At 38.6% G+C, this 12,370-nt stretch overlaps 1 protein-coding gene and 1 long non-coding RNA gene across 2 annotated transcripts; one reads left to right on the plus strand and one right to left on the minus strand.

Moving 5' to 3' along the window:
• Positions 1–4,847: 4,847 nt before the first annotated feature.
• sox21b (SRY-box transcription factor 21b) lies at positions 4,848–5,999 on the minus strand. The gene has a single exon (XM_078545914.1). The coding sequence runs from the start codon at positions 5,646–5,648 to the stop codon at positions 4,914–4,916; it is 735 nt and encodes a 244-aa protein (XP_078402040.1). The 5' UTR covers positions 5,649–5,999; the 3' UTR covers positions 4,848–4,913.
• Positions 6,000–6,589: 590 nt separating this feature from the next.
• LOC144682983 (uncharacterized) lies at positions 6,590–11,877 on the plus strand. The gene is made up of 4 exons (XR_013577149.1): positions 6,590–6,630; positions 6,868–6,990; positions 9,932–10,390; positions 10,615–11,877. It is a non-coding gene; the product is annotated as an uncharacterized LOC144682983 (long non-coding RNA).
• Positions 11,878–12,370: the final 493 nt, after the last annotated feature.

Below are 12,370 nucleotides of genomic sequence, written 5' to 3' on the forward strand. Positions count from 1 at the left end.
TTTATGAGAAATTGCAATATTTTGTATTAAATTTAACATTTAAATGTTACAGTTAAACAGGTAACAGGTGAATGCAGCAAGCAATATGGAAAAATTGCAAGAAAAGATCATGCTACACTGTCATGTATCCAAATGCGCACGGATATAAAACCAACCCCCAAAATGCTTCTCTTTACACTGAAATGGATCACATTCATCACTGAGAGTTAAAATAAATGTGTTCAATCCAACTAGCATAAAACGGGATAATTATATAAGAGAATATGTGTGAGGTCTCCAAATAATGTATTCTCTTTCACTAAGATCATCAATATCCGTTTTATAGACAACCTGGATTGCAAGGCTGAATGAAGGATCCGGCTAACATTTTAACCACGGGTCTAGATTGTAATAAACCAATTGTCTGAATGTTAATATGAGATCTGACTTTGAAATTACTGAAGTCCATTCATTATTACTTGTCACATATTTAAAAAGTATATTACATGCAATTTTATTGTACTTTTACAATGTTAAGAAATTTGTGTGCTGAATATGTGATCAAATGTTATGATAGCCGTTATCATCGATTTACTTTAGTATGCGGCACTTCCTTCGTTTTTATTCTATTTTTGAAATTCAGTTGTTTTATGAATGTAAGTAATGAACTGATAATTGAAAACTAAAAGATGGTGATAGAAACATGTTAGGAAGTATTTGTGAGATAATAATTGGACTTATAAAGAGATATGGTTTGAAATTGCTTACAGAGAAATTATAGTTCCATTTTATATAATTTTGTAAGTTTGGAAATTTAGATACAGAAAAGCTATAGGTACTGAAATTCATACAGAAGTAGGACATCAGATGCATCAGGTCAAAGGAGTGAAAAAGACATGCTGATAGACCTGACACTTATAAGCAGCATTTTCTGTTTTTGGTTTGGGTAGATATAGAGAAGCTTCAGAACAGTATTACAATAAAATATTTATAACATTTTCTGTTTCCAGACAAGCCTAACAAATATGAAACATGAGCAAAAATAATACTTGGGAAATATAACGAAGAATGATCATCAAAACCTACATGTAACAACTCCTGCTCTTTTATCAGCTAATTTAATTACATTTGTAATTTTCAGTCAATATGAAATAAAGGCGTTGTACATAGTAAATGGTTTAAGTAAACGACATGTTGATGAAATGGGTCAATGTTTGATGCTATGAAACGCCATGCACGCATTTTGCTGTTTATAGCTACACCTACCCCATGTAACAGAAAATACTGCAAAGGAATAAACTGCAAGGGTTATAATGAGGGCGGACGAAAATCCAGGTTACAGGTTTTTAGATTTATTTTTTGTGTAATCATCCAGCCATCTGTCAAAACGTTTATTTTTAGTTTAAAGAAGAATTCTTCACCTTATCTGGCAACGGCCATTGTAATGGTGCTGTTCAAGTGAAATAAGCTTTCATGAACGAGGCGACTGTTTCTCTGAATAAAAGAGAAGCATTTATCTTGCTGTTAATGCTTAATTAATTTTGAAAATGTATATTACACTGAAATAAAAGAGAAAAGACCAAGGTAGACAATGAAGTTAAAATGTCCCTTCACAGAACGAGTTCCATTTAGTTCTTCCAATGTCATTCAAAACACAGATAACTTTTCTTACATGAATTGTTCTCATGAATGATTTATACGTGTCGTGTTATCTGAAGCTTTTTCGACGTCCCCTTGTGGATTCAGACAGACATTGGTTGCATAATTGTTAATTTTAACACCATAATAGCTTTTGATGAAGAAAAGATTAGACGATTGTGGCAGAATTAATTGAAATGTATCTTCCAATCACAAGGGTTCCATGATTACTTACCTCCTTAATAAAAAAGAGACCTACATTATATTCCATACAAAAGGATGAGAAATAGATTTTCATTACTAGCGCTGAGCTTTATGAGACTTTCCATTTGATTTTTTTCAACTGAAATTAATTGTTCTCTTCAAGTCACGTAGCTTTTTGTCTGAAATTAAAATGTGGTACTATGAATGATTATTTAATCATTTTTTCATTATCATATTTGGCCTTAGTAATAGCTGCTTTGAGGTATGTTCCTCCAATATACACAAGCTGACCAGCATAGCACCCATTACTAATGAAACAGTGAGTCATTCAGGCAAGAGTGATGGTGGATACATCCAGCATTGTACTTATTTCGCTACTGGTAATGCTGCAATCAAATATAATGATATACACGCGTTTTAGAATTATACACTCAATGAACTAATATTAAAATACTTATATGGATCTTTCCTATTCTCAAAAGTAAACACATCAGCATGCCCTTTCTCTTTTCGGATATCGGCGAACTTGTCGCCTATGCCCAGTAAAACATTCTCACTATTTTGTTTTAATATCTTAGGGTTCCAACATTAGCAGTTTTCTGCACCTTCATAGTAAAGAACTTTCCCTAAAAGTGCGGTGCTGAAGGGTTCCTTACTCTGCATAAGTTATAAAAAGGTGCCTTGAGTGAAAGGGAATGTCCATCTCTCGTCTCCCCACAATCACGTATTAACTAGTGAATAGAGTCGAGAAGGAAAAACACAAAGGTGTAAATGAGAAGTACCCCTCGGGCAGTCGAAAGAATTACAAGGATTTAACTAGTGAAACTACACCAACAGATCGACTCGATAGGCAAATTCAGCTTTTAAATGTTACTTGAATCAATGAACTATCTGTTCTCCTGAACAGCAGCGTTGTATTCAGCTCGGCTACCCTTTACGAATCGTGAATGTTTTTAAAAGACAACGAAATGGTTTTATCTTCTTTCCTATTCAGTATAAAAAATGTGATAAATCAGGTTTCTGCTCTGTGTAACAATGGCTTGATTTAGATTTCCGAGTAATTCTATTCAAAGCACGAACAAAGACACCCTTTGGAGGATACCTTACACTTCACCTGGACCAAGTACGTAAGGGCAATTCAGATACAAATCGCGTTACCAATACAAGAATTAGATTTTTCAGTGGTCTCTTCTTTATTAAAACGCTGTGTTCAACAAATGAACAGGGTAGTAATCAGACCCTAAAATGTACAAGAATGTTCAGCGTCTACTATTAAATTAAAAACAAAAATACCACACTGTTTAAAACTTCATAAAGATTCGCAAAACGCGTACTTTAAAAATGCTTTGTATGTTACAGAAACGCCAACATTTTATGAAATAATAACATGCTGGGACCACGCAACACTTGAATTACACATAACAGCAAACAACATAACAGGTATACTGAAATCATGTGGATTTTTAAATCAAGAAAATAATTTTACGGCAATGATCTTATTGCTGCTTTAAAATGAGCAGCGATGAGAATTCAACTGTTAGACTGTGCACCAAAGGATTCACAGATGTTAACTAACACTTCTATGTTTAAAAAGAAAATATTGCCGACGTCTGCATATTTTGTGCTGCTGAAGATCAAATTCTGTTCAGACAGATATTTGTCAAGAATTTTGCAAGACTTTAGCTAGCAATCGTCAGTGTTGGTTGTTGTTTTCAATCCGAGAAAAGTCAACAGATTCAGCAATTGTCATGACTCGGAAGTTGCTTTGTTCCTCCAATAATACTAAATACTAATAAACAATAACAAGAGTAGCACTAGATGGCAGTGTCAGAGGTCATTCCGGTGTGGTCCACACAGTACTCCCATGAAGAACTTCGAACAACTGTAGCGGCTATTCTAGTAACTATAGTGCACGTGGTATTTTATGTATTTTTCTATTTATTTGCACTTTTTTTGTTTGACCGTTACATTATATTGACCGCTGAGGTCTAATATTACCTTTTTAATGTGCAAACGTTACTCGAAAGGACTAAAAAATAGTCCAGTATCCGAGGGGTAAAATGCAAAAATAATTAGTCTAACTAAGCAATAAATACAAATATCAGCCAGTCAGAATAGTGACTGCTTCACACTGAAAGAGTGCCTTCGCCTGTTCCTTTTTGTTTGATGCTCTGGAGATAGGTCACGTTCTCAGGTAAGTTTACATTAAACCCAAGAAGTCAAGTATGCGAGACCAGGACCGGCTCGTGTGAGGGAAAATTATACAAAATGAGAACTAATCATGCAACAACAAACATCGAAATATACACATTTACAATCTATTTTTTAGCTTTCTTTTCCGTAATCTGCAACAGTGCCTTGAAGTAGTTAGGATGCAGTACAGTTCCACAGCTTCCATCTCTTGGGAAATTGGATGGTGGAGAAACCAGGTAACAAGTCGCAGGTTAAAAGCTACATTTACAAAATGTACAGTTCTTTCTTGTTGCCTGTACAGTTTGTTCAGGTCTCCATTTACACATTTCACCATATACGCACAGCTATAGACAAAGCAATCGTGCTTCTTTTTACAGATTTACAATTTGATTGAAAGTCTTATATTTAGGTCCTGTCGCAGTACAATGCAAAAAAGGATAGCAATTTACTTCCACTGATGCAAATATTGATGTGCAATATTCAGGAATCCGGCCATTGCGATTCTTTTTACACATTTACAATACTCCCTTCGACATTTCGCCCAATCGTAATGTGACTGCAGAAATTTAGCAGTTGTCTCTCTGGTTCATCCAAGTTTATGATTGGAAATATATTTATACACGCGCACACACACACACACACACACACACAGGTTTTAACAATCGATTAGAATTGGCGGTTTGTTTTCCTTTTACAAGCAATTACAGTCGTTCCCCGTCCCCCCCCCAAAAAAGTTTTTGTTCGCCCATAATCTGAGAACAATTTTCTGGTAAGCAGTTCATTCCAAGTGATCGCGTCACACAACAGAGTGTCTGTTTAGTTTTTTTAAAAAAAAAAATTCCTTTACAAACAACATGTGCGGTCTTGTTTTCCAATCAAATGAAACTTTTTGCCTCCTGTCATAATGCAGCTGCATAGGCAGGGTAAGGTTCTAGTGTAGGTTTGCTCATACCCGGGAGGAGGATATACGCGAGGGGAGGCTGCAGTCCTGAAGCCGGCCAGGCGGTGCAATTGCAGGGCAGCATGTAGCCTGGGTTGCCGGGTGACGGGTGTGTGTGAGTGTGAGCCCCGCTGAAAGCCGCAGCAGCAGCAGCAGCGGCCGCCGCTGCAGCGCTCGCCCCGCTCTGGTAAGCCAGCGGAGAGGCATACTGCAAGGAAGACAGGGAGCTCGGTGAGATCTCGCTCATTTTGGAGCCCAGGTGGCTCGCCTCGAAAAGTGAGTACGGGCTGGCTGTGGCATGCGGGAAAAAGAGCCTGGCTTTCTCTGTCGAGGTGAGCAGGGAGTCCGGCAGGACGCTGGCGGACAGGCCGGCTGACTTGATCCCGTCTTGATCCGCCAGGTAAGGCATGGGGAAAGCGAATTTGTCTTTCTTCAGCAAAGTCTTGGGCTTGCGCCTGGGTCGGTACTTGTAATCCGGGTGCTCCTTCATGTGCAGTGCTCTGAGCCGTTTGGCCTCGTCGATGAAAGGTCGCTTTTCAGATTCTGTTAAAAGTTTCCACTCGGCTCCCAGCCTCTTGCTGATTTCGGAGTTGTGCATTTTGGGGTTTTCCTGAGCCATTTTTCTCCTCTGCGCCCTGGACCAGACCATGAAAGCGTTCATGGGGCGCTTAACGTGATCCGCAGGCTTCGACATAGTGACAGCAAAACAAGTAAAATCAAATCACCCGCAGGTGCTTCCACTTCCCAAACTTCAGCGTAAACTTTTTGATCACTTGAGTGTTTTCGTCCTTTGTCAACAGATCAAAGTCATAACAATTCCTTTTCAAATCTGAGCAGCTAGATTTTAAGCAAGGGTAGATTCCCACGCCAGGTGTGTGCGAGTCTTTTAGTCGCGGCTGCTTGAAGTGGACTCGGTGAACTCAGTGAACAAGCTTCCTCAACGTTCCCGAGTAGTTCTTCCGTTGTCTGTTAAACCTGGCTGGCTTCTAAGTGGAGGATCTAGTTAGTTAGGAATGAGGAAAGTCTGCTGATCGCAGGAGACCATGTGAACCTAACTTCAAAGCAGGTAGACTCCGGGACATGCGCAGTCTTTCGCACGCAAGCTCTCATAATCACTAAGGCGTTGTTAATTAAATGTTTATCCAATCGCGAGCAGGTCAAGCACATCGCCAGGATTCTTTTAAATATGTATACATACATAATTATTTTTAATGGTCATATTTCTTTTATTTTTAAGGCTGGCCTGACACAATCTCGGCACTTTTTGCCTTTGTTTTATTGCTTTACATGTTTGTGCTCCTAATTTAATTGTTAACCGCCTTGTTGTTAAGCAGAGTTATCACAGTACCTGATTTCAAACTGATAAGTCTTATCGGAAGCTATTATTTAACAAACCAGCCCCAGTCATGTAGGAATCGGAGATCAACAGTAACGATTTTAAAAAAAAATTAATATCGATGGATTTTAAAATTCCAGGTGCAGCCTCTAAACTAAAGGATGGTTTATCAAGAAATCGCCATTGACAGGATTTGACAGATGTTCATATAAATCTGGGAAATGTTGATAGCAAAACAGTTAATGTTGAAGGGTGAGTTACTAATGATGAATGCGGAAGTAGTTTACAAAAGGGGAAAGTATACCAAACGCTTAAGTGTACAGACGCTTGATTGGAAAGTGTAACAGGATTAATTAGATGTGATAAAAAAAATCCTTTTGCTGGAACATGCATTCAAAATATTTTTAAAAATGTTTTAAAAAGGCTCTGTATCAATGTCCAATAATTGTCAGCCTTTCTTTTACAAAGCAAACATATCCTTCATTACTTTGCAAATTGCTTCAACATTGCAATCTGAAATTTTATTGATAGAAAGAATTAAGTTTTATTTTGTGTTAATTAAACTCTCAAGAATTAGATACAAGATGTACCCGCTGCACTCAGCACTAAATGATGCTTCCTAACAAGCAGAAGAAATCTGACCCCATCTCGTCTGAACGTGTTTATCTCTGTATGAACCAATTGGCAGTGCCAACAGGAGGTAAATATACTTTTGGCATAGAACAGAATCATGGTGTCCTGTCCATCACTGGGGACGTTCTAATCCAATTAGGAGCCTTAAAGAGAATTGTTACATCGGGGAAACGATGCTATTATGAAAAGTGTCGAGCGTACAACCAAGGAGGGGAGTGTACACTCTCCCAGTTAATTCCAGATATGAGTAAGTATAAAATTCGGTTCCTGAAACGTTTCACCCTATTTCAAAGAGTAACTAGGCCAGTCAGGTTTACACGTGTCTCCTTCGTATTATTTTTGGCATCAACACGCAGTAGGCCCTTACCCCATGAAATAATTTACCATTTAAAATCACCCATGACAATTGTGCTTGTACACAGTATCAGACATAGAATGCAGAATTTCATCTAATGGAGATTTAAAAGCTGTTGTTGTTCCTGTTTACTGACGAAGAAATGTCATGTAAATTTGACCTCCCAAATATGCTTAAGTAATTGCAATTTAGAAACATGTACAAACATGAGCTGTGTTTAGTCATTTGGCGACTATAATAATGCAGAAAACATGTAAAGTATGTCAACAGCATATAAGACGTGCTTACATAGGTGGAATAGTCGCCGCATTATATAAATAATATGTACATTCCTCAACATATGGAATTAGACGGTGGTATTGCGGAAATGTTTTGAACACTGTTTTAGATAAGCTGCTTTATATATTTTAAAATACTGAATTAAAGCAGCTACAATTTGTTTGCGAAGGGCATGATAAAACATGGAGGCCCATCACCTATCCACAGTGTCACTTCTCAATACATCGTTGTCAGGAAATGCGAATCTGAAAGTAATTCCTCTTGCTCAATTCCATTGTTTTAATTCTCATAGTGAGTATGTATAGTGTATTGTCAATTCTTCGCAATCTAGATATCTCGCAGCCCGGTATTCCACAGATATTAATTTCAATTGTTCAACCTGTAAAAATAATTCCGCAGCACGGATAGGTGACTTGTTATTTTGACAGTTTATTTCTGCGACCCGTCTTTGCTCTGGGCATTAAATACTTGCTCACATCTTGAGAAGATTAGGCTTTTGCTTTTCTTATTTTACTTTGTATTCAAAGCGTCTCCATGCAGTCTATGTATTATCTGACAATCCATCCATTGTATAGATCCGCAGCACCACTCCCACAGCACATTTTAACTATCTAATGTTGCCAAGTGCCAGGCTGCATTGTACCTTCAACCAGTTGATTTATGATAATCTCTATCTATTTTCTCGCCTGTCAGCTTTATAAGTAATATATAAATCTGTGTAATTTTAGACAATACACAGAAGGATTATCATAGAAGCCAACGTCACCAGGCGTGCATTACAGTACCTGTAACTTTTTGGGTTTCGTGTTTTAGTCTATGACTGTGTCTGCCTGTCAAAGGGAAGGGAAAATATTTGAAACCTTCAATTAATTCAGCTGTGTGAGTGGGGCTGACCTTTCGCGTGTCGTGGTGACGGGACGAGGGTTTGGGGTTTGGAGGAGAGCTGGTATTGAGGTATCCGGAATAGGTGAGCAGACGCAGAGGTTAGAGGCGGCGATGCCTGTGGACAGGGTTGCGGCGGGCGGTATCCCACAGTGATGGCAGAGCGTTGGTTTCGGGATGCGAGGTTCCCACCTCCCCGCCTACACCATCACAGCATTCAATAAATTCCTAAATCATAAGCTCCTTAAGACATGTGCACTCAAATCCTGCCGCTTTAAAATCAAAATCAGCTTTGAAACCTACCCCTCCATGAGGATACAAGATACATTTTGCACCGCCCCCCTTTTGAGTCCATGCACTTCACTATAGTATGACCAGGTCTGTGAAACGTTTTACTGACGAGCACATTCGGTGGTTGTATATTTCATCTGCAGTTACATAACACACAACCCATGGCAACACCACACGCTTTTTTTTATCCTGGCACCGATTCCCAGTCAGAACTTTATTTTCTGCACTTTGCTCCCCTCCATCAGGAGACGCACATGGCATCAACCATCTGAGAAGTTCATTACCTTTGAGGAGACTGGAATTTTAATAGCTCTGTCGGATATTTTGTCAATATTTGATTAAAAAAATTAAGGCGGGGCGAAGTATTTTGAAAAGCAAAAGGGAGAAGATAAGTTCTCTGTTGAATTTTAGAAGTGAGGATATACCAGCTCCATCGAAAATAAGGAGACAAATTCGAAATTAAACAACCCGACAGCGTCTTATTAATGCTGGAATTACATTTCGCGTAATCTTATAAGCTGCCATTTATTTGTAAACTATTATTGCAAAAATGCTACTTTATCTCGGGTTAGAGAATGAACTCCAAGTACATGCCTCGTGGATTAGCTTCATACTGATTTTAAAGCTCCATTTTCATCAAGATTTGATTTAAATATATTTCAAATAAAGATAATCGGCATATATCCTTTTGATTTTGCCAAATGTGGTTTAAAAATTTGTATCCATCGGGAATTTTAGACATTTTTCCTGCTTCTCTTTCTAGTATTAACGCTCGTCATCAACTGTCATGGAATGAAATGAAATGACCCCTGACCTGTTTAATATGGAGTTGGGCGATCATAGCGAACTAATTTCTGTGTCCAGAGTAATTATCTCCGACATGGTTAATTAAACCTATCAATTCCTCGCCACTTTGCAGTTGTCATACACAAGCACTTCGCCGCACGGAACTTCCTCTTTCATGGTGGCAATAAGACTCCCGGAAAAGGGGAGGGAAGCGAGCACTCGCTTTAAGTGGCGACTGTATACAGTATGAGAATGTGCTAAGAACATGTGGGAGAGAGCATTCGCCTCAAAACCCTGTCGGGGACAACAGCAAATCCTGTAAAAGGAAGTTATCTATTTGAAATACGCCTCCAACAAAGAACAAAATAAAACGTACTGAATCTGAGAACTAACAACAATCTTTTTTTTAAACCAGGAATTCCCATAATAGCAATACAGGGAAGAAGCCACGAACACATGAATTAAGATAGGACATCAACTAATGGGTTGTTGGGAAGGAAGTCGAAATGAGGGCAAGCCCCAATCACTTTTCGAAAGTTTCACAGTCCACTCTTTTTTTTGACTCACATTCTGTCTGACGCCCAGTGTTTGAAAATACTGCATGGCATTAAGCGAATCTGGGAAAGGATTTACTGGAACGCTCCCGCACTGCAAAGTTTGGACGTGCCCGGAGCCATTCGCCAGCAGTTGAGAAAACAGCGAGTTTGCAGCTATGTGTATGTGTGGACAGTAAACTCAAGACACCATCCTGCTCCCACCAGCCAGAGTAACTGGAGACTGCACTCCTAAAACTATAGCTTATTGTTATGACGGGTTGTTTTTTTGTTTTGACTTAGAGAGGGACAGAAGTAATAAACCGAGAAAACCCAATCAGGTTGGTTTAATATGAATATTGTTGCTTTTACATATGTTGGACATGGAAACAACCTGTTTCACTGAATATGGGTGAATACCAAAATAACTGTCTCATTGCTGCTGTCCCTTTTCTAAAACAAAAGTGCAGGGGTCAGCGAGAGTATAAAGGACCGATATTAATTCACCGTTTATTTCCCTCGTTTTCCCCTTCTCTCACTCTCTCCTTTTCTTTCTTTTCTACAGCAGACGTAGAAAACGGATCTGAAAAGAACTTTCGTTTGGCGCGTTTATCCAGTCGAGGAGGTTTTGTGGCTGAACAAAACCCTGGGTTGGGAGGTTTTGTGAGAGTGTTGTTTGTTGAAGTGGAGAAAGAAAACCCGGCGGCTTTTGCCTCATTGTGTGGAAACCAATCAGTGGTATTTGGAAAACTGTTAGCATTGTGCAGTTATTCTTGTCTTTTGTGAGAGGATTCTTTTCACAAGGTTTTTTTTCAGCCGATCCAGCTGGCCAGAATGAATAGCAGTGCAATGTGTACACGCTTTGTCCCGGTAGCCCTTCAAGTAGCCCTTATTGAATAGACTAAGTTGACACTGCATGACAGTGAAACAACATAATAAAAAATACATGAGCCACTGAATAGAAGCAGGCGCATAAATAAATAAATGGGTGACCAAAACTGGATAAACTGAATAACAAAACGGTGAAAGGAGAACAAAAAGATATTTAACACGCTAGATTAGCATTAGAATGCAATCTACAAGGCAGAACAATTGATGAATAGGTTTACCGGCCGAGAAAGAAATGGACTAAATGCCTTCTGAATAGATATGCTTTGCTGGATTGAATGGGAAAAGGTGGAGTTCGAGTTATGCAAATGAATGAGAGAGTGAGGGAAGTTTTTGAAAAGATAGAAAAGCTCCAGTTCAGGATGTTTACTAAAGCAACGCTAGCGTCCGAGCTATTTTCTTACTGCCATGCGCTAGCGAGGAACCAACCGAATGTACGTGTTGGAAGTTTAGTATTCTCAAGCCTCTGCCAATCTTTCATCAACATATCATTTAACGATCCCAGTTTTTAGTGGAAGGTAAATAGCATTTACTCCCATGGATATAAGAAAGTTGTAGCTAACTCTATTAAACTCAATGAAAATATTGTTACCTTGGTGTTCAAAAAGCGATGGCAAATGCCACCAGAGTTGAATCGTCTTATCACTGCCACTGATTTGATTTAAATTTCAGTCACAAAAGGACATGATGGTGAACAAATGCAAAGTGCAAGTGTGTGAATCGTACTGTATTCATGAAGACAAACGCTTGAATGCTGACGTTGAGATTTGTAGGAGTATGTTATATAAAGTTAATGGACCGTTTTTTTAACAGGTGGAGCACATTCACTTCTTTTGCAATTTATGATATACATTTGCGACCAACTTGCGCCACTGAAGTTTGAAATTTGTGAAATTATAATTCAAATTTACCAGCGAATAAAATATTAAAACAAAGGAAATAGCACAATTGTACCTAAACAATTTTTCACTTAGATTCATGGGGCATTGCTAACAGCTTTGCTGTTAGGAACAGTGAAAGAGGGTTGTTCTTACACCTGTGAGAAAGACCAATACAACAGTGACCGAATATCTCGCTTAACCATGGTGATTTTATACAAAAGCTGCTGGATGATATTTTTGTGTTGGAATGAAATGTTATGATATGACTTCCCTATCTTTCGCAATGTTTAGTCAAGTTTGAAGTAGTCAGAAGAAAGTTTGCCAGAAGCCTTTTGATGATACCTGTACAGCTCCTTTGAGGTTTTCTTAACAAAACAAAAAATCTTGACGAAGCCATTAACCTTCCTCTTTAAACAAAAGCAGCATGCAGTGTAAATCATAAAGTACACCGAGAAGGGATTGGTAACTATTACAGAAGAAAGGAAGTTTATATATAAATATATATGGACATGTTCATCAACACCTGGAAAGTGAAAGGGCAACTTATAGGGT

This window comes from Cetorhinus maximus, chromosome 7 (genome assembly GCF_964194155.1).
Source record: "Cetorhinus maximus chromosome 7, sCetMax3.hap1.1, whole genome shotgun sequence".
Taxonomy (NCBI): domain Eukaryota; kingdom Metazoa; phylum Chordata; class Chondrichthyes; order Lamniformes; family Cetorhinidae; genus Cetorhinus; species Cetorhinus maximus.